This window comes from Parasteatoda tepidariorum, chromosome 7, assembly GCF_043381705.1.
Source record: "Parasteatoda tepidariorum isolate YZ-2023 chromosome 7, CAS_Ptep_4.0, whole genome shotgun sequence".
Classification (NCBI taxonomy): domain Eukaryota; kingdom Metazoa; phylum Arthropoda; class Arachnida; order Araneae; family Theridiidae; genus Parasteatoda; species Parasteatoda tepidariorum.
The window spans coordinates 374691-397577 of record NC_092210.1 but is presented as its reverse complement, the minus strand read 5'-3'; the positions used below and the strand labels follow the sequence as shown (position 1 = coordinate 397577).

Below are 22887 nucleotides of genomic sequence, written 5' to 3'. Positions count from 1 at the left end.
TTTTTCAAGTTATGGCAGAATTAAAAAAAGCATCCAACATTTAACCTTTCCTCGAGGGCTCGAAAAGAAGACATCGAGGTCTTTCGAGGAACTCTTTTTATAACTGGGGGAGTGAAATATGAAAGGGAACCGCTAATAATAAAAACAAAGTAGGTGACGAGCGTTAAACAATTTTAACCTCCCACTGTTTTTCATTTTTTTAATAACTTCGTTTGAAAACTCATAGACCACCTCAGTTAGGGATAATAGGAGGGCCAAGGTTTCCAGCGCTTTTACATAACTCGAAGAGCGCGGGAAATCTAAGTTGTTATATTGGATTCAACATTAAAAAAAAATGGGGGAAATAAGAAGAAAAAAAACATTCCACATACCCCCTCTTTTTAAACAACTTGACGTCTGTGTAATAACAATTCATACACGTTTCTGCATTCATTCACTAGACACTTTTTCTTTCATTATACTTTCAAGTTGAGCAACAGAGGATTCGAAATAAATAAAAAAAACTTTATATTCATGAATACATTCAAGATAAATACTAAAATAAATCAGTAATTAAAAGTAGCTTTTTCTTTTCTACTATTATATTTACGATGATTTCGATATATATATATATGAAAGGGTAGCAGTCCTGGTGAGTGTTGTTAGGCCACGCAGATAGCAGTTGGAAGGCAAAAAAATATTTTACTTAGTATATTCAAGGCATTTTTTAGCAAAGACGGAGCTCAAATTCGCACTCCAAATCTGTGTGCCTAAGTTTTTATCCTAGGGAAAGTAGCAAAAGAATTTCCCTCAAGTTTGTTATATTTTAGGGAAAAAGGGAAATCTTAAGAATTACTATTAGTTTAGGAAAAAGGTCGAGTGATTCCCACGAAGATTATAGGGGGAAAATGTGTTTACATTTAATTATGCATACTTTATCCAAGAATAGATTTAAGAACTTGATGTGGCTTTTAAAAGTGTGAGAAAGCATTTCGACTTGAATAATTAATTAGTAATAAATTAGGAGTTGTTTATAGCAAAGAAACTAACATAAAAAGATTAATAGAAGCTTTTTCAAATTTGTCATTATCCTGGCTGTCATTTTCCTGGCTTTTGAATGCCAGGACATTGAAGTGTTACCGGAAATTTTTTTAAACAGTATACTGTAAAGAGGGAAAGCAAATATTAACTTAATTCCAAGTTTATGTATAATTGTAATATGCTTGAATGTAAACAAAGTTATTTTTTCATTTTATGATTGATTATTATACACAATTTTATTCTGTACATATCATCAACAAAAACATTTTTGATTCTTTCTATAGCGGATAAAAATAATTAATTTAAGCAATTTATGGTCCATCTAGCATAAAGACTTAAGTAGAGTTACTTACTATTAACTTTAAATGACTGTTTTTTAAACTTCTAAGCTAATATGTAATTTTCCTGGCATTCAAGATTTGGTGAATTTCTATTTTAATTCTTTTCTAGGGCGAATGTCAATAAACTACACTGCTGTCTGTAATATATTAATAAATGTAACTAAATAAATATACAAAAAAAATTTACATTATTTTGAAGACTTTAAATTTGAAGAAATTTCTCGGTCCAAATTGTCATGTTTCCAAAGAATCACCCATTTTCGCGTTTTATGGGTCATTCTTTGGAAACATGACAGTTCGTCCTGTTGTTTTCTGCGGAATTTACATTCCCCAGAAAATAACAAGATTTCTTAAAATATCTCAGATAAATCTATATAATTTATGTTATTAATGATTTCAAGAAGCCAGGAAAATGACAACACAAAAACCTACTCATCTTGAAAAAGTTTTTGAAATAGATTTTGAACTAGAAAATTGGTTCTTTATTCATGCAACTATACATGTTCATATACGAGGGTATCTAATCAATCTATTAACATAAGATATTGATTGATGGCTCTATCTATTTTAGTTATAAACCACTAAATAAAAGTAGCCAGGAAAATGACAGATTTTCTTGGGACAAACAAATTATTGTCCGAAGAAATTATTTTAAACGAAGTTTTTGTAAATAATACACTCTGCGTATATTCTAGAAATGCTTACACTGGTTGAGATTAAAAAAAATTAGATATTGAAAAATTTATGGGAAGTTTTGAAGCTAGTTATTATTGAAAACATTGTTTGGGACATGCCAGGAAAATGACATTTCGAAGTTCAATTAAATTTTTTAACTATACAAAACAGTCAATGCTAGTGCAAAGTCATTTTAAAATGCTAACAGCAATGCAATTTATTAATTTTTCTTAAAAAAAGTTCTTTTAGTATTATTCACTGGTGTGCAAAACTTAAGCAACAAGTGGTTTCTCGGCCACAGCTCCCCAACAAAGTATGAGATAGCCATGAAATTGCAATATAATATGCACGCAATTCAGTAGAAAGATTATTTGTATGCAAATTTTAGAAATAAAACGTCGTAGGTGATGTAAGTGTACTTAAACCTTGTGGACCAGCGCGCGCAGGTCAAAGCTGTGATAAAAGGATGAAGAGCACCGTAGTTAAAGACATTCGCTGCAAGTGCAGGTGATTTGTTTTGTGAAACATGTCTTCAAGAAATCATTTAGGCGGCTTTACTCGAGGAAGAATGATTGGGAAGCTTGAGGAGGGGCGTAGTGTGACCAGTGTCGCCGAAGAGTTCGGGATCAACAAAAGTGTTGTTTTCGTGCTTGGAATGCCTTTTAAAACTACTGGTACAGCTGTTCGGAAGGTTGGTGGTAGTCGTCCAAGGAAAACAACACCAAGAGATGACCGTTACATTGTCCTCCAGGCGAAAAGAAACTTCGTTTTCTCGTAAAGATTCTTGGTGCAATTATTAAAACATGGTGCAATTTATATAGCTGAGAGATCAAAACAGTTTTTTTGAAAATGCTCAATGACAAAGTTTTGAAAAGAATAATTATTTTCATCATCATTTTTCAAAAAATTAAGAAAGACGTTTTGAATTATTTTTTTTTTATTACTGTTGATTGGAACAAAAACATTAAAAATTTGCTGTTTTAAATAATAGAATCCGTACATAGATTTACTTTTTAGACGTTGTTCGTTTTCTCGTAAAGATTCTTGGTGNAACAGCCTGTATTCACGCAAATTGCAAAAATGTTTTCACCATGAATTTCATATTGCCTGTTCCGGATGCTTCAGTGCCGGCTAAAGAAATTTGTTCACTCAAATCTGAAGCTGGAATCACTTTTTCAGCCAAAGTTACTCTGTAGTTCTCTAGATACACAAGTTTAAGTTTGTCACCAACTATTGGGTCATTATTTATTACTCTTCCAACATTGCATATGAGCTTGATGATCTGCTTTGCCATGTGATATCCTGGAGCGGCCTAAAATTAAACATATGGGTGAATGTTACTGAAAATCCTGCAGCCTGTTTTTTTTTACAAATATGATTTAAAGGTAGATATGCAATGATTTCACAAAATGTCAATAACCGATGGAATTTTTAATCTGAATAACAAATAAGAAAAGAAATTTAAGATTACCTTTCCCCCAATCATGACAGTACGGGGAACGAATGGAGCATTAGGTTTCTCTTTAATTCTGTTGTACATGGTGATAACGTGCAGCAAATTCAGAAGTTGCCTTTTATATTCGTGTATTCGCTTGACGTGTACGTCAAAGATAGATTCAGTATTTAACTTTATGCCATAGTCTTTCTCAATCAAATCAGCTAATTTCATTTTATTTTCCTGTCGAGGGAAGAAAAGGTTAATTTTTCTTTCATAAAATTGTTATTTATTCAACATTTGATTGCAGTTAATAAAAGAAATATTTTATAAAAGAAAGTGGCATACGTTTTTAACTTGTTGTATTTTCTGTACGAAGCTAGAAGACTTTAAGAATGGTATTATTTTCTTCAGTTGCTCTAGGTGGATAATCCACTCATCACCAATTTTCTGAAAATTATATATATATATATATATATGTATATAGAGAGAGAGAGAGAGAGAGAGAGAGAGAGACAGAGAGAATCCATAAATTAAAAATTATACATGCCGTAGACAGAAATAGATAGTCTTTCATCTTGAAGCATTCCCTTTAGGTATTTGTAGCCCATACCTTCTTCTCCAATTATATTCTTTGTAGGAACTTTGACATTATGAAACAAAAATTGACTTGTACTACAAACCGGAGTACCCATTAATTGGAGTTTACTACAAGAAATGCCTATAAAATAAAAACGAACATTAGTTACTGAACAATCTTCAATTGATTGCAATTTTGTCCCGTTTAAATTCTTTTCCAATCTTTAAATTTATTAATCATGGAAATACCTTATAATATACACTCGAACTTTCAAAATCGATTTCTTTCACCACTGAATTTTCTTTATTCGTTAATATCTATGTATCTTTATTTCATAAATTTAAAGATTACATTTTTGCCTACTTTATGTTTTTGCTTTGCTTTTATGCTTTTTGCTTTGTTTAAATCAAAAATAATTGTGTTTTTTTTCTTTAAAATTTCTGTGCCATTTTCTTAGCAAATAAAGAAATTTTCATATACAAGACGGAATAATTTTCCTGTGGTTTTAATACATAAACAGAAAAATATGCCATAAAATGCGGTATTGAAGGCTGTTAACAAGTTAAAAAAACTTTGCTGTGTTAGTTTCTTAAAAAAACATCCTCCAAATTAAAAACAGGAAATAGGCAGAATCCATTCTTGTTTACTTTATTTGTTTTGTTTAAAACAAAGATAATTCTATTTTTTTTTTCAGAATTTCTGCAGCATTTTCAATTAAAAAAATTTTGAATTACAAGTTGGAATAATTTTCCCATGTTTATAATAAATAAATAAAAAACATGCTTCAAAATGGGACATTAAAGGTTGGTAACAGAAAAAAACATTGCGGTGTTAGTTTTTTAGAAAAAAAACTCAAAATAAAAACAGAAAATAGGCAGAATCCATCAAAATTTTATTTCTTAGAAAAAACACATTTGCTTAAGTGATTCTTTGATTCTATAAAATTGTTGTTTTTTTTTTTCGATCTTTCTTAGATTGTAACGTAAAGTCTTAAATGTTTTAAAAAATCGTTACTCGTTTTCAGAGTGATAAATGAAAAATGGTGAAATAAAAATTCCAAATGGTGAAAGGAAAATTTAAAAAAAGTTTCCTGTAAGGCAAAGTCACAATTTTGGAAGAGGTCACAATTGTGACTTTGGAAGAGTCACAATTTTGGAAGGATTTTACTCCATGGCTCATTAAAATCAAGTAAAACCTTATTCTAGCACATAATAAAACTTTTTGTAATAGAATATACTAACAAAATGTTTAAAATTTCAGCAAAAATATTTTAATTCAAATTTTTAAATTACTTTTTTTTAATATTTAAAAAAATTTTGTCTCATTTTCCTAAAAAATGTATGGGAGGAAGGTAAAAAGAAATGAAATTAAAAATGGTTAAAACATTTATTACAACTCAGAAGAATCATATTATGATTATTGATTCTATTGTTAATTATTACATTATTAATAATTACATTATTAATAATAATTACATTATTAATAGTTACACTGTTATTATTAATCAGAGTTTATATATTAGATGCCATTTAAATAAAATTAAGAAACGAGTGAGACACAAAGTTACATCGTTTTACGATTATGTGCCAAAAATGCATGATTTTCAGAAATATACAATTTTAAAAAAATACTTATTTGATCACATTTTAGATCAAAATCGAAGTTATGAATTACATAGTATGTTATTTCAATTTGAAGTCATGTTTTAGATCAAATTCGAGGTTACGAATTTCAGAGAATACAGTCGGACCTCTATTCTACAAAGGTGATAATTCCCGATAATAAGTTCGTTGTATAAAAAATTCGTTAAATAGAAAATCATCTTTTGAAATATTTAAACACAAAACAGGTTTTAAAGTCATAAACCCTGGATATAATTAAAATAGTAATTGATACACCTTTATTTTGTCATCTAGTATCTACTATTTATTTTATAAATCTTAACCATAAAAGAAATCTGCATGGAAAGCAAGAATGGAGTAAAACGTTACTCAGTGTTACACTGTCATGCTGCATACAGTTTCAACTAAAAAAAGGCTAAATTTGTGTATAAAAGTTCAGCTGCATCTTAAGTTTAACTTCTACTGATAAAATCCGTTAATTTTGTCTGATTTTGCTGTTTGAAATGCAAACAAAAAGGAATAGGGATTTCACTGCTTTCTCTAAAAGTTAAGTGGCTTCGAAAATTAAATTCGCCCTAAAATGCGTTAACAAGTTTGAAATGTTCTGAATTATTTTGGGATATAGGGAAAGCGGATTTCAAAGAAAAGCTTGTTAAATAGAAAATTCACTTCGCTATTTCGAAGTTATTTAAGGAAGAACTTTCCGAAATGTTCTTGGATCCTCGAAAAAAAAATCGCAAAATAGAGAAATTCGCAAAATGGTAGTTCGTTAAATAGAAGTCCGACTGCAGTTTAATTTGTATCATGTTTCATCACACTTTCATTTACAATCTAATATGATGGGCTATGAATTTCAGAATACTTTAATAAAAATGCGATTCGTTGAAATTCATTTAAAACTTACCTTTTATATCAAGAGGCACACAAATGAGTGATTTGCTCAGTTGCGGGTCTCCTTTACTTGTATTTGCAAGCACGAGCATCCAGTCTGCTTGTGCACCATTAGTTACCCACATTATACGACCATTCAGGATCAGGTCATCTCCTGTTCTCATCGCTGTGTCTGGAGAGGGGGAAAAAAGATCACCATTATTGTTGCATAATATGTAAAAGACATGTTCAGTGTTTTCTTTAATAAGCTCAACTTCCCAGCTTTAAAATCAAGGAAATGGATAGCTGCAAGTGGTAAATCGTGACATTTGCAGATTCAAAATTCAATCAAGCTCCACACCCACACGTGACGTCCTTGCAAGCATCCTATTAAATCTGATTTAAATCATGTACTTAGGCATAATCACTCCACTACTTGTCAAGTTACAAGTACCTAATTATCCAATTTTCGAAAACACCTGCTGTCAACTAAGAAGGTCGTAAAAGATGAGACTCGCAAATTTTACACCAACGGAATGACTGTGGTAATATCGTTAACATTGCTCACCGACTGCTTATTAGTACAAACCAAGCTGGTACTCATCGAACAGAATTAGATTTGAGCACAAGATTTATTGTACCAAGTATTTAAATAAGGCAGCCTCCAATGGCAAAAAAAGATTGAGGACGCAGCTTACTCGTTTTTCCGCACATTTTTTTCACAGTCATTACAATCATAGACTTGACACACAGGTTTAATAATGGGTTTAAAACAATAAAGTTATCAAATTCCCTCAAACCTTTCTGTTAGTTAGGAAGTAAGTCAGGCTCCACGATTTTCAGACCAACATCATGAATGTGATTATCTTGTAAACGATGCTAGCAGGCAGACTTGAAGACACAGACAAGCTGATATTCATCGATAAGAATTAAGCACGAAAATATAATTTATTATGCTTAATATTTAACACTAGGAAGACGGGAAATTAGTAATATTGCCGAAAAGCAGTCAAAATGACTAGATTGTGAATGCGTCAATAAATTTGTTTAAAATTAATTTTTAAAATTTTTTGTATTATTTACAGTTATGTAACAAGTTAATAGTAAATTTTAACAGTAAAAAAAATTATATGTTGTTCAAAAAGTCACAAAATTCTAAGAAATTGTGTCAATGTATACATCATTGTTTTTCTAATTGAAATTAAAAGCAGTCAAAATGACTTTCTTAGGCAATCTAGTGTTAATTAAGATAGTTTTCAATGGGATAAAAAGATTGAGATCACAGCTTACTCGCTTTTCGTTCAGAAAAATCTGTGGACATATATTTATGTCTGTTTGAATTTTTTTTCCTTTCTAAGATTAAAAAAAATCACATTGAACAATTACCATATATTGTGTAACAGTTAAAACCGGAAATGATTTTCATCTTTCTCGAGTCTTTAATATTTTTAAAACTTTCATTATAAATGTTAAGATTTGCATATCTCTACATCCAATCACTTTCTCCAAATTTTATTTATTCATTAATTTTGTTAATTGAGAAATCAAGTGAAGCACGAGCTTATGAAATGAAGATCTCGAAGGAGATAAAAAAGCTTCTACAGCAATGGATAAATATTACTTATTCAAAATAACAAAAAAATGAAAAAATAGTCACGAAAAAATATTTCAAATTGTAATGACTTTTAAACAAAATTGGACTTTTGAAATTCTTTTTAAATAAGTTTATATAAAAATGGCCTTTTCAACACGTAAAATTTCAACTCTGCATTTACATTTCAGCGAGCTGTAGATCAGCCCACATAGCTATTTTTCACTACAAACTAAGCAGTTGATGATTCTCGAGCTAATAATCGAATCCAAAAAATTTTAATGCATTGTACTCCTTGTACATTTTTCTACATACCTTCATAATTTCAATTTATAAGTCTTATATTTTTCACGCTACAAGACAAAATGCAACAAAGAGCAAAAAAAAAAAAACATTTAAAAATGCAATAACTTTCGCACAAATTAGAATTTCAACAAAAAAACTCGTGTTGTGTTCTTTAACAAAAATGACTCTTTCAGCACGTAAAATTTTTACTCTGTAGTTGCATTCTTATGACCTGCAGTTAGTTTTAATGAAAAGTTTTCCTTCAAACATTCAAAATATTTTTCTGCTCTCTTTAGTTCCTAATTCTTATAGTTTTTGCGAGGCGAAACAGTGTAACATTAAGTTGAACATCCAACTGCTCTAACGATTTTTTAATACAGAAAAAAATAGTAAAACGAAAATTTATTTTCATGATGTCACGTGACAAAAATTTACATTCATACAATTTTTTTCCGAATAAATAAATTTTTCGACAAAGGTAAAAATTTTATGACAAATTTCCTTTTAAAAGAATTTCAAAAAAGCAATTCAACATGTGCATTTTAAACAAATAAACATAATAAACTGAGATTTTCTGTGTGTTTGTTTAAGCTAAAAAATAAGTTCTTAATGGACATTTTGTAGGAACCAACAAAACAATATTTTTCAAAGTTACATCTCTATGAAATAAATAAATGGACAACAAATATAAGGATTTAATGAAGCATCTGTAACGAAAAAAAAAGTTTTATTCAATAAGCATTTTATCGAAACAAACTTACAAAGTCCATTTATTTTTGAAGAAGTTTTTTTTAATTAATTGTTTTTTTATTTCTATTATTAAGGCTAACTTGCAAAAATTGTTCATATTCATGTACAGAACATAAAAAAAATTAATTTGTTGCATAATTCATGGTATAACAAGAAAAATTTAAATTTTTTTAAAAAAATGTCGATTTATTTTGAAGTTTAAATAAGCTCCTTGCGCTAAATGTTTCTTTAAATTCAAAGATTATTTGTTAAATTCAACTACTCTATTTACATTTCTCTACAAATTATAGGGAAAAAATTTACACATTTTACTACTAATTTCCATACATAGAAAAAGTAAGTTATGGCAAAAAAAAAAACATGAAAATCGTCCCTCAATGAACATTTTGGAACATTGAAATGATTATAAAATATTTTGTGACCCCTATTTTGAAATTTTCGCTCTACAAGTATTTTTTATTGATCAAGAGCAACCTTTTTATACCTAAGAGCAAATACCAGAATATCGGTCGAATGGCGAGCACAATTTATTTTTTTAAGATAAATTTATAGTTGGTAAACATAGGTAATAATACACACTACATGTAATGCACAAAAAATTTAATTTTAAAAATTAATTTATCATACGAATATAATTTGTATTAATATTCTTCTGTAAAATAAATGATTACTAAATTGCTTTCAAAACACACGAAGTATAAAAATTATTTATAAAATATATATAAATACAGTCAGTAGGATCTTTGGCATCGCATTTCAGTGGCCACCGCTTCATATTTGATAGAATATGATGAAATTCCTGCTCACAAGCAATCGTCAAGGTGTTCATCTGTAAGTCGTTATCTATATAGTGATTTTATGATATTCATTGTCGAAAACAATGATTCACACAAGTTTGTGGAACCAAAAAACGACTTTATTTTATATGCTGCTCTTTTTAAGAATGGATTTTATTGCTGTCAACTATATACAAGAATTTGTAATCTGATATAATATTTTGAGGATAATGTCATTCTGAAAATCCAAACTTTCTATCTCCACTTCGTCTCGCCTTACTTGAAGAAATTCTGAAATGTATGTTGCTATTTCGGTAGCTTTTATTCGGTTGGTTAAAGTATTTACGGAAACGGTGATCATAGGCTCGATGATATTAAATTGTTAAAAGTGTTTTTCAAATTGATCTTGAAGCAATTGGAGGCTGATTACAAATGTTGATAAGTCAATTTCACTGTCGCCTATCATTTTTTTCATGTTCGGAAAACGCACAAGAGACTTCATTTTCAAATGTGATATCCGTCCCTTCCCTGCAACTCCAAATTCAAAGTTTATTTAGTTTTTCCGTTATGTCTGTTACGAAAGACAAATCTGCTAGCCAAAGAGGATCTCTTAGTTTTAAAAATATTTGATTTTTTACTGCAAGATAATTTTTTATTTCTCCAATTAAATGTATTAATCTATCAAGTACTTTGCCCTTACTGGGCCAGCGTACTTCAGTATGTAAAATGAGGTCAGCATCATAAGGATTTTGTAAAAGGGCCTTGAAAAGTCGATGTTGCAAAGGAGCTGCTCGAATTAAGTTGACTATTTTGGTAATAATTTTCATTGCGTGTCCAAATGGTAGTACTTTACCGAACGAAATTTCCTGGTGGATAATACAGTGATACGACAGAAAATCTGGAAATGACACATCATTTATACAGAGAGCAATAAAACCATTCACGCTTCCCACCATTGCTGGTGCCCCATCAGAGGTTATCGGAGACAAATACTGGAGAGGCATGTTTATCAAACTTGCATTTGTTATGAATGTTTTATAAATATCCTTACCTGTTGTCTGTCCTTTCATGGGCAATATTTTTAGTAGCTCTTCTTTTACTGTCAAATCAATAAATACCATTCTCACCATGACTGCCAACTGTGCTGTGTCTTCTGCTATGTCTGTAGACTCGTCAAATTGTAGTGAGAACAAATCACATATTTCCAAATCATTCTTCAAATGCGTTTGCATATCTTTTGAAATAGCTCCTATTCTTCTTGTAGCAGTATTATCCGATAACTGTAAGCCTTGTATTGCTGACATGATCTCACGTTTGTTGGAAAATCCTTCAAATAAGCAATCAGCATCAGTAAAAAATGCTTCTTTCAACAACTCACCATCCTGGAAGGGCTTTTTCTTGTGTTTATCATCAATATTGTAAAAGCAAAAAAAATTGCATAGTATTTTATGGGAAAATAGAAAACTGAAATATTTTATAATTGGGCACAAGCAGCACACTTAGACAGATTGACGGGCTCCATGGTGCCCGTGGGCATAGGGTTGGGGACCCTTGATCTAGAGAGTATGTCAAAAAGTTTCATGGGGTAATCATCAAATTATTCCATGAAATTATAGCGCATGGAACTTGGTCAATTTTCATTTCGATGCAAAATTTTTGTTTTGAGAAAAACAAGTTTTTGTAATAAAAAAGCAAAATAGCACGAATCTTGTCAAAAGTTCTTATGATTTTAATAATGAATATGTTTTTTTTTATCTAAACCCTTTTTTTCCTTCAATGTTTAGGTGAAATTTTTTATAAATTTTCATATTTAAAAAATATTGAGTTTATCAGTTGTAGTTTTTTTTTCTACATTTTCATGTTTGAGTTCTTAATTGTATCGCTTTAGCAAAAAAGAGTTCTGCATTAAAATTTAACATTATTTTTAAACTTAAAATATGCATCAAACGTTTCAACGACCTCAACGACGGTTATAAAGTGAAATGATTTATCCAGTCTTTTGGGTTAGCTTCAAAATTAAAAGGCATTAAACATAAATAGTCATTAACTCAGAATTTTGCCGGTTGTTCAACGCCGATTATAAAATAAAATAAAGTTTAGTTCTAATACAGAAACGGCACGTACTTTTTGATTCTGGCGTATTTATACAAAACCTGCCCATACGTACATTTCTTATACGAAATCAGGTAGTAAAGGACAGAAGAAATGTTCAAATCTGTTGTAAATAAGAATAAAACACTTACTATTAACATCAGAATCTTCACGTATTCCAATGCATGATATGCGCTCTCCTCTTAATGAAGGGGATAAGAATTCCTTTTTCTGCTCCTGATTTCCAAATCTAAGATTGAACACAAGACATTTCAGTGATTAATTGAGTTAGAAAGGCATAATACCTTTCGATATCTCTAAATTGCAGGGACGCTGAAAGAATTTCGAAATAGCGAGTTTTCGTGATAGCAAGTTTAGAACTAAATATGCTCTAAAAAGTAAAAAAAAAAATATATTCTAAAATATTACACTTAAAAGTAGAAAGAAACATAAGAATAACTACTATTAAATGTAATGATAGTTGACTATAAGACTAAATACAACAGTATAAATACAAAATACAACTAAATACAAAAGTAAGACAAGAACAGTTATGCATTAAATAGAAAACAATTGTTTTACGATGAACTTGTTTTGTGATTTTTCCGAAAAAATTCAATGAAAATTCGACACAGAAAGGTTTTGAGAAGAAACCCTTCGACAAAGGAATTCAATTTAACATTAGGTGGATATGTAATGCCAAAAGGGAAAAACAAGGTTTTCGAGAAATCGAGAGTATATCTAAAATTCTTTGTCAAATTTTCGTTTTCTTTTGCTTCAAAAAAATTGATTAGTAAGTTGTTTTTTTTAATTACGACTAATTTTAAGCCCTTGCGTAATTTTGTAATTAGTTGTTTTGTTCAGTACTTTTACTGTCAAAACTAATACTTTTTATGCATAAAAAAGCCTCATAACTTCCAAATTATTAACACTACTGACCCGAGTTTTGATTCAGCGTTGCATGTGCAATGTGCGGAGACGCTAACCTATATTACAGCCCGTTAACATCATTTTCCAATGAACTGCCAAATAGCGTTTTTTATCGCTGAATTCGGGGACTTTTCATGCTCAGTGACTCAAATGTCGTACTAACAAATGCAATGTATAAAACAATAATAATTAAAATCACTATTCGTTCATCATCTGCTAAGAAACATTCATAGAAGACATTTTTTTCAAATATTTTAATTTAAAAAAATATCTACTTCATTCAGTGATCTAACTTATCCAGAAAGGTTCATTTCTGGACATTGTGCCTTCGTCCCCATACCAATCTAAAGTTGTCCTCAAAACGTGACTGCTTACGCTGCGTCGTGAAGTTATGGATCCAACCTGTAAAACTGCCGCAATATACAATCCCTAGCCATATTTTTAGACGCGCTATAAGATTCTATGTAAAATTATAATTATCAGGTGATACTCTATACAGCTGTATCGTTTTTATGCGCTTGCTTATACATTCGTGTATCAATTGGTTAACATTGTAATGCAATACGTAATAAATACAAATAGGAAGTATAAAAAAAACTCTTCTAAATAAAAGCTCATTACAAGTATGTTTAAATATAAATTTATTGCATATAAAATCGTCGTGCATATCATGTTATTATTAAAAAACTACAGTGAGTCTAATAATTTGATTTAATTATTATAATATACTAATATAATGCTTGATATAATAAATATTCTATACTTATATAATATATCGTCTCATTTATTCAATCGTCTCATTTATTCAATCGTCAAATTTATATTATCTATCGTCTAATTTAACCCATTGATACACGAACGCAGCCAAGTGCAAACCGGTTTCAGTCACATAAAAGCAATAAAGCTGTATAGTATCACCTGATAAGGTAAATGGTCTGAAGTATATATTAGGTTCAGTTAAGTGCCACTGCCTGTTATATATTTGCCCGATAGCCCTACATCAATGTTTTCTTAAGGCCAAGTGCCACTGCCCAGTATACAATTAACAGGTACTCCGAACGCTGATATTTCTCCTAATCCATCCACAGCAGATATTAAAATATCGAATAAATATAATTTCACAGATATATATATTATTGCTTAAATAACATTGGTTTAAAATGTCATACTTACTTCGATAAGCCTTCGATTGCAATATCAGAAGCCAGGATGGAAAAAGGTATGCTTATACAGTTGATATCCTTTAATGTTTCGATATACGCAACCTTGTAAGAGTAGTCTAAGCCTAATCCACCATTTTCTGTTTAAGAGACAAACAAATTAAGATAAATAAATATTTTCCTATTTTGAATAAATCAAAAAAGAATCCATTATAAAAATAGTTAAGAAAATAAATGACTGGCTGGAGGATTAAAGTGTACGCCTCTGCAAAATCTCATTTTGGCAAAATGTCGTGTGATTATTAATTAAATGAGAACATTTTTTTTTTAATTTTCGAATGAGAATTTGAAAAATCTTAACTGAAATTTAAAATTAGCTTTTATGCAAACGTATGTGGATATTCTTCGATGGCAAAAAATATATTATTGCCAACAATAGTTTTTCTTAATTTAGAAAATATTTAAATTTCATTGAAATAAAACGTGTTATTAAATCTAATTGAAAAATATGTTTATGCTTCACAAAATATTTGTCCTGTAGTGGACTGATTGTTAAGACACGGTTCCCAGCATATCACCGAGGCCAAGCATCACTGACTGCGTTCAGTAAGCGGGTGGATGACCACTTAGATTAGTCTGCATAGGGACCGAGGGTATGCGGTATCAGTCCTCGTTAAGCTGTTCTAACGTAAAGTTCTCGACTTCGTGCGTGGGTCGTCAGGTTGCCAAAGCAGGGGAGTCATCCCCTCTGAAGTGGATTGAAATTGCGATGGCATGTCTTCGGATCCCCCTCAGGGATGTTTTCGGAACTATCACCAATAGCCAATTGATTAGCGACGTAAATAAAGTACCTACCTCCATCTCTGATTAGGCCTAATTATCAGGTAAATAAAAATGAAGGAGTGAAATTAATAACATGCCTATTTTGGTCATTATTCCAAGGAGTCCAGCATTTGCAAATTTTCGATAGACGTCTTTAATAGGAAAACACCTTTCATTCTCCCACTGATCTGCGTAAGGGTTGACGTCATTCTCAATTACCTTAAATAATGAAGTTTAGTTCATAAATAATAAAATAGCAATTTTAAAAAGCAACATTTAGTAAGTGAACTTTAAAAAAAGTAATGTTTACGTAAGGACGTGAAGGGGGAAAAGTTTATAGCTCAAGTATTGCGTTTTTACCCATTGGCAAAATGGGTCTTATTATAGGTCTGATGGCGTGCGCAACTTATTTGGACGTCATCACACTTTTCAACTGTATTCAAGAGTAATAGTAAGCAGTGCGCATGCATCGATATTACATGCGTTGCTGTGGCGACAGCTGCTGTTTTTATTTTTATTTTCACTAGCATTCATTTTTAATGTATTTACATCATAATAAATTAAAGTATTTTTATATTCCTTTATTATTAATGTATAATTACTGGCTGGATTGTGATTTCAATATAAATATGAATGCTGAAGAAGAAGGAAGAGTATTTTGTGACGTCTCGAAACACGTACATAGGCAGGATATGAAAATTAATCAGACGACAAACATCAATTGAGACAGTTTTTGCAACCCGTGATTTTCAAATCATGTTGTGGCGTTTAACGGAGTCAATCCAGAAAGAAAAAGTATTTGACCATCGGCTAACCAGTGATAGTTACAAGGCAATCACAACTTCTTCCTTTTTTTTTCTTTAATTTTCATTCAATCTTAAGAAATTAATCAGTCTCGTAGCTGTGATTAAATATAAAAGCAATTTTTTATTATTGGAATAAGAACCATCTAATTTCTGAAAATTAATTGCTAAAGATCAAATACTTGCGCTACCACTTTTTATTTTATTTATATTTGTTCTGGCATAAGCAGAATTAATTCTCCTTTTTAATTTTCTTTAAAAGTGTAATTTTCAAAATTTTGATTTCATTTTATGATTTTCTAATTTTCATTTATTTGTCTGTTAATTTGTTAAAGAAAAAAAACACCAAACTTTTGAAAATGAAAATCGTGAAAACATTTGATTACTCTATTTTCTGAAATGTTGAAATTTATATTTTACTTTATAACTGCGTCGTTGAACAACTGACCCAATGTTTTGGGCTTACGACTACTAATGCTCAACTCTGTAGACTTGTACTTTTGAACCCAATCCAGACGACAAGGAAACTCCTGGATCAAGTATTGGAAGAAATTAAACCTTCTAGGCTGACTTTTTTTGATGGAACAAGCCTGCATTTCCGTGACATGGAGAGGAAAACTACTGAAACCTCCCACGGTCAGCCTAACGGCGAGGAGACTCTATTCTAATCCATGATTCGTCTACCACTGAGGATATTTTACGTCAGCACTGTGGTCGGTGCAAGCAGGATGCGGAATTCGTATTGTTTTTTGAGATCCGAAAATATATTATGTCTTCAAGGGCGCCGGCAAAATAATATAAAAGGGGGTGCAACCCTCTATCAAACTACCCTCCCCTCCCCCCGAAAATCTTTTTAAATATTCTGCTATTACAGTTTGTTTTATTATTACATATACTTTCATCTGTTCCTTTTTTCAAGATACATTTCTTCATTGTTAGCAAGATATTTTTAAAAAAGTACGAATTTCTTGTACTTACAAGTTTTGCCCAGAGGCGATCGCGCTGGCATAGCTACTGACTTAAAAGCACAAATAACTACAAACAGTAGTTTCGTATACTAACGTGTTTGTGCACGCTTAACATTGGTATTTATTGTGTTGATGAAGTTTTACAGTTGCGAGAAGTCAGCTTGTGTTATACACCTTTGTTAAACTGAATAACTAATAGAAAATATAATATTATTTACATTTTATTAAAAGAAATTTAAAAATATACCTCAGATATCTGCCAAGTTTGTGAATGCTCAGTGTGCATAAGAAAAGAATCAAAGATGACTCAGAATTCATTGAAAAAGTTAAAAACATATTTGGACAGCAAACAAGACGATTACAATTCTTGTTTGATTAAACAATTTTTTAATTGTTATGTATCAATAATTACTTAATTATTTGTTTTTCCATAAAAATATGTTTAATTAAAAAGTTTTATAACAGAATTTTTTTGTATCTCTTTAATTGTTTTTTAAAAAAATGCCAGGGGGGTGCAAGTACACCCCCTTGCACCCCGCTGCCGGCGCCCTTGTATGTCTTCCAACATAGAGCTTTAGTTAATATTTAAGTGCTCTTGCTAGTCTTAAAGTGATCGGAATTTCAATTGAGGATAACTTCACTTTGGTAACATTATATTTTGCTTGAATCGAAGTGGTTCAGACTGCCGATCTCCAAATGGTGGTATATCCCAAGTTGAAATGCTAGATGATCGATACGAATTCTATTCCAGACTCACATTGACCACATTATTTACTTATAATAACTTGAGTGGTAGTGATCAAGGGTTCTCTAATAGTTAGGCTAACCGTGAGATGTGATTTTCTCTTAATGTAAGTGGGTTAGTTCCATCATAGAATGCTTGTTCAGGCAATTCAGGAGTTTCCTTGTCTTCTGGATCGGGTTAGAAATTACAATGCTTCTTCGGAATTGATAATTGTAAACCCAAAACATGAGTCAACTGCCCAAATCAGCTAAAAAATAAAACAAAACCTTTGCTGAAAAAACACACATACTGTTTCATTTTATTGTTTTATTAGAAATCTCTATTTTTCATAATTTTTTTTGCCAATGTACTGAACTAATCTCAAGATGACTTAAATATCTCATTACAAAAGATCTAAAATTTCCTAATTTTGATTTCATTTTAGTTGAATATTGATAGTCGTAAACCCACAAATGAGTCATCTGCTTAATGATATCTACAAAATAAAATAAATTTAAATATACTCTGCTCGTAAAGGTCATGAAGCAAGTGAAACTTCCATTGTCATCGTTCATTGAACCTTAGCTGGAATTTAAGCACTCCAACTTGTCAGAAAATGGTTGAAATTTCGACATGATTACATTGTTACAGAAATGAATTCTACTCAATAAAAAGTACTGAAAATAAATTAATTTTTTAATAGTATTCCTTGCATTTTTCTGAAATTGCATTTAAATACAGAAACAAATTCTAGAAATGAAAGTTTTCCAATCTGTAGATCGCGATGACTTTTTGGAAAATATTGTTTGAGAAATTATTTTATTTTTTCATTTATTCTAAAATTTAAACCTTGATATTTGTAATATATTGAATTTTCATGCTTTTGCGCTTTTTAATTAGTAATAGTTTAGTGAATGTTATAAAACCAATCTTATACAAAATCATATTCAGTGAGTTTTTTTACAAAACTTACTTCTCGTTAATGAAACATTTCATAAAAGTTTCGTCTTGATAAATTAGTTTTCTATTTTAATAATCAAGCACATTACTTTCTTTATGCCGGGAAAATACTTGTTTTGAAAATGTTTTTAACATGCTTTCTTACTGAACTTAACTCTTTCATAATCTAAGGAAATTGGTTAGAACAGATTACTTTGTCAAAAACAGAAGTTTGAAAACATGTATAACTTAACACTAAATATACCAACACTTAATCTATACCTATTTCTACCATTGCCGGTCAAATAACCGAACTTTTGATTGAATGTATGAAATATGGAAGTGAGGAAGGAAATACACTAAAAAGAACTTTATTATAATCAAACAAAAATGTATATAATTTTTATGTATTACAAACATAAAGAATAAGAATTTTTAATTCATTGGTCAACGCATTTTTTATATATACAGGGTACTTCCAATGTACATTTTCCGCAAACATATTTCTTCCACTTATTATTATTTCCGTAATTCTTATAATTATTCTTATAATTATAAGAATATATAAGAATTATAATTGTCACCTTTTCTTACACAAAAATGCCTATCTAAAATGTTAGGTATTTTCTTGAAATTTGAATTCACAGTTATTCTGATTGAACTGACTACGCAACAGTCTTTGTAGAAATGTGCAACTCATCGGATGCAATACGTTGGACACGCATGGCATCGTCATTTCTGATCAGATTACCTTATAAAGCAATAAATTGTTCTCCCGGTCAAATGACAGGTTGTGGTAGAAATTTACGACAAGTATTATTCGAAACAAACAAAACGCAAAAAAAAAAATAATAATAATAGAATATTAACTGCATATAATTGTTGAAAAAGTCATTGAGTTCAATGTACAAAAACGATAAGATGATAAGAGCATTGTCGATGCAAAAGTTCTTAAACGGTTATTTGACTGATTATGGTATGTTTGGCGTTAATAAAATTAAAAAAATATATTGATATTTTGTGGGGTTTTTTTTTCAAAATAATTAAGTGGTTTTAATTAAAAAATTTCACAAAGGCAACTTACTTTTTTCACTGTTTGTCGCAACTCATCGTGCTGTTCTGTGAATGTGAGAGTATTTTTCATATGAGGAGATGCTTCGTGAAGTTGCCTGCCCTTGGCATAACAGTAAGAGCATCGACCCAATTTCACCAAATAACGAGCTGACATAGTGGTGAAACGAAATAGATGATACTTTGACAGGAAGCAAATGATAGTTCAATTTTAGATAGCGCTGAAACACCTCTGGTGGATTCAACAGTAAAAATACAAAATCATTTATTACGTAGCAGGTGTTCCAATACTAACTTCTAATGACAATTCAGACTTTTTTTTTTTCCATCTATGAATGTTTCAGTTTAAAAGCGTTTTTCGAAACATCGCAGTGTTTACAGAAGAGCATATTTCATTTTATTGCATAGTTTATTTGTTAACCCAATAATAACCGGCCACAAAAAAAGTGGTTTTTTTATTAATCATTTATTAAAATGTTATATTCTTTGCAGAAGAACGAAATTCATTTTGTTGCCAATTTATTTATTTATTTATTTATTTTAATTACAGTCAAACCCCGTTTTTGTGAACCTTCAAGGGACTGAAATTTCGGTTCACTATATCCGTACTTCAAACAATTTTAACTCATTTTTCCGAACAGCTCCTTTTTAATAAACATTATTTAAATAAATGACCCATAAAAAGAAACACAAAAATTATTAAAAATGAATATGTAGCAACAAAAAATGTGTTAACTTTTATTTTTTATTACTCTTCGGCTTGCTTACAAACAATTTAGGGATGGCCTTTATTTTGGGATGGGAAACTGAGATGGAAGACGCAAACAAGAAAAAAGGCCTACATTCCACTCAATAGATGGTTCTAAAAAATCGGTATGTGTATTTTGTGTACGAATTTCAAAATTGCCAAAAAATGAAGGAAAAAAACAGTTGAAGACAACAAAAAAAGCCCATAATATCCAATATCCTCTCTTCTTTTGGTTCACCATATCCACAAAAATAATATCATATGTGTGTGGTAATGTGTATGTGTATGGTAAAGCGAACATTTCGTTCACTATGTTTGGGAGTACATTATAAACCATGTTTACTATAGCGGGGTTTGACTGATATTTTCTCTTTTTTTTTTTTNTTTTTTTTTTTTTTTTTTTTTTTTTTTTTTTTTTTTTTTTTTTTTTTTTTTTTGCTAACCCATTAATATCCAGCCATAAAAAGTAGTCTTTACTTCAACTGTTTATTAAAAAATTACATTCTTTAAAGAAGAAGTATTTCATTTTATTGCAAATTTATTTATTTATTGTTACTCATATTATTACCCATTTATTGTTACCTTATATTTATTGTTACCTATAGTTGCCAGCCATAAAAAGTGATCTTTAAATGAGCTGTTTATTAAAAAATTGCATTCTTTTAAGAAGAACGTAGTTCCTTTATTACAAATTTACTTACTTACATATTTATTTATTTATTTTTTGTTAGCTCGTCAATGGCCAGTCATGAAAAGTAGTCTTAATACCAGCTGTTTATTAAAAAATTGCATTCCTTTCAGAAGAACGTAGTTCCTTTATTACAAATGTACTTACTTACATATTTATTTATTCATTTTTTGTTAGCTCGTCAATGGCCAGCAATAAAAAGTGGTCTTAATATCAGCTGTTTATTAAAAAAATTGCATTCCTTTCAGAAGAACGTAGTTCATTTATTACAAATGTACTTACTTACTTATTTATTTATTTATGTTTTGTTTGCTCACCAATGGCCAGCAATAAAAATGGGTCTTTATGTGAGCTGTTCATTGAAAATTATATGCATTGAAAATTACATTACAGAAGAATGCAATTAATTTTTTTTTTGTGTTAACTTATTTAGCCAGCCACTCTTTATATGAACTATTTATTAAAAAAAAAATTTTTACAGAAAAACGTAGTTCATTTTCCTACAATTATTTTTAATTAATTATTTATTTTTTCGTTAACTCATTAATGACCAACCACAAAAACGTGGTCTTTATCTCAATACTTCCATTAAAAAAACCTCCATCAAAATGTCCTCCTCGAAGCCTAGTTTGTCCCAATGCTTGATCCATGAGTTCCCTTGTCTTGTGGGTTTAGCTTAAAATTACAAGGCTACGTAGTTGAACATTGATAGACGCAGAATTGGGTCTGATAGAACAACAGATACATGCGTTGGACAGTGTCAATGAGACAGATGTTTAGAGATTGGCGCTATTTGGAAATATCAATAAATTGATTGCTCAAAGATAAAAATTGAATAAATCACCAACAATATCATGTGGAAGAAAATTTTTTTATTATAAACAGGTTATTATTTATGGGTTCTATCCCCGCCGGCCGAAGATCCCCGTGTTGTAAATGGTGACTGATGCACGTTAAATCTGTCGAGTCGCAAAATCCTCCATGTTCCCAAAACAAATCAATACCTCTTGGGGAACTGCTCCAGGAATTTCGTCTTCTGGATTAGTTCAAAATTACAAGGCTACGGAGTTGAACAATAGCAGTCGTAAAAAATTGGGCTGGATGTTCAACGACGGTTATAAAAAATTATAAACGGGAAGACATAAAGGTATAAATAACTTACTAACTATTTTATATCTTACAACTAAAATTAAAACCCAGCTGTTTTATTGAACACCAATTTTCCTCCACCAGATTCATAATGATATGAATTCGTGATATAGATCTTAGTCAGTATTATTGAGAGCTTAAATCAGACTGTCACGAAAATTTCTTAGAACCTCAGAATACATTATTAATCGTGGCATAATTTTAATCCATTTCAACGACTTCTGCTTCCTTTGCAAGAACATCGTTGTTTCCTAGTAGCGCAAAAAGAATAATTTTTTAGGTGGGATTTTATAATCGACAGTTTCAAGTTTAATAAATTGTTACCAGGCAAATTTAAATAGCAAAATTTCAAAGATAAAGCTACTTTTTAATATAAATATCATTCATAAATTGATGAGTAGAGGATAGACAGACGTAGTGTGGGCACAATATTTACCGCTTAAAAAAGCTTAATAAGCATCATTTTAAACATAACTAATCTATGCATATGTTATCGTGAATAATAGAAATCAAGAGAATGTCGACTTTCACTGGTGAATGTCAACAACAACAATCACATAATGTCCGAAAGGTTTGTTATATGAGATTTGATATTAATTTATTCGTTGACATTATTATTTTATTCGATATTTTAATATCTGCTGAGGATAGATTAAGAGAAGCATCAGTACTCGGAGTACCGGGCAATAGCACTGAACCTTAAAAAAACATCAGTGTAGAGTATTCCGGGCAAAAGTATACCGAGCAGTGACTCTTAACTAGACCTAGTATATACTATTTCGAACATTTACCAAAGCGACTATGTGATTGGCAACATTCACCGGCGGAAGTTAACAGCCATATATATAT

At 30.4% G+C, this 22887-nt stretch overlaps 2 protein-coding genes across 2 annotated transcripts in view; both read right to left on the bottom strand.

The window, feature by feature from the left end:
• LOC107442868 (probable acyl-CoA dehydrogenase 6) overlaps positions 1 to 19705 on the bottom strand; it is a 26005-nt gene extending 6300 nt beyond the window's left edge. Inside the window, exons 1-6 of the mRNA XM_016056529.3 lie at positions 19467 to 19705; positions 15047 to 15167; positions 14140 to 14266; positions 12189 to 12286; positions 6578 to 6736; positions 4022 to 4192 (exon numbers count right to left, since the gene is read on the bottom strand). Of these exons, the coding sequence (XP_015912015.1) occupies positions 4022 to 4192; positions 6578 to 6736; positions 12189 to 12286; positions 14140 to 14266; positions 15047 to 15167; positions 19467 to 19610 (820 nt within the window). The 5' untranslated portion in view covers positions 19611 to 19705. The remainder of the gene's footprint in view (positions 1 to 4021; positions 4193 to 6577; positions 6737 to 12188; positions 12287 to 14139; positions 14267 to 15046; positions 15168 to 19466) is intronic.
• On the bottom strand, positions 3100 to 3921 carry LOC139425958 (glycogen phosphorylase-like). Its single transcript, XM_071182960.1, has 3 exons — positions 3820 to 3921; positions 3508 to 3714; positions 3100 to 3348 (listed from the first exon to the last, which is right to left on the bottom strand). Exons 2-3 carry the CDS (start codon positions 3703 to 3705, stop codon positions 3100 to 3102), a joined length of 447 nt encoding a protein of 148 aa, XP_071039061.1. The 5' UTR covers positions 3706 to 3714; positions 3820 to 3921.
• Positions 19706 to 22887: the final 3182 nt, after the last annotated feature.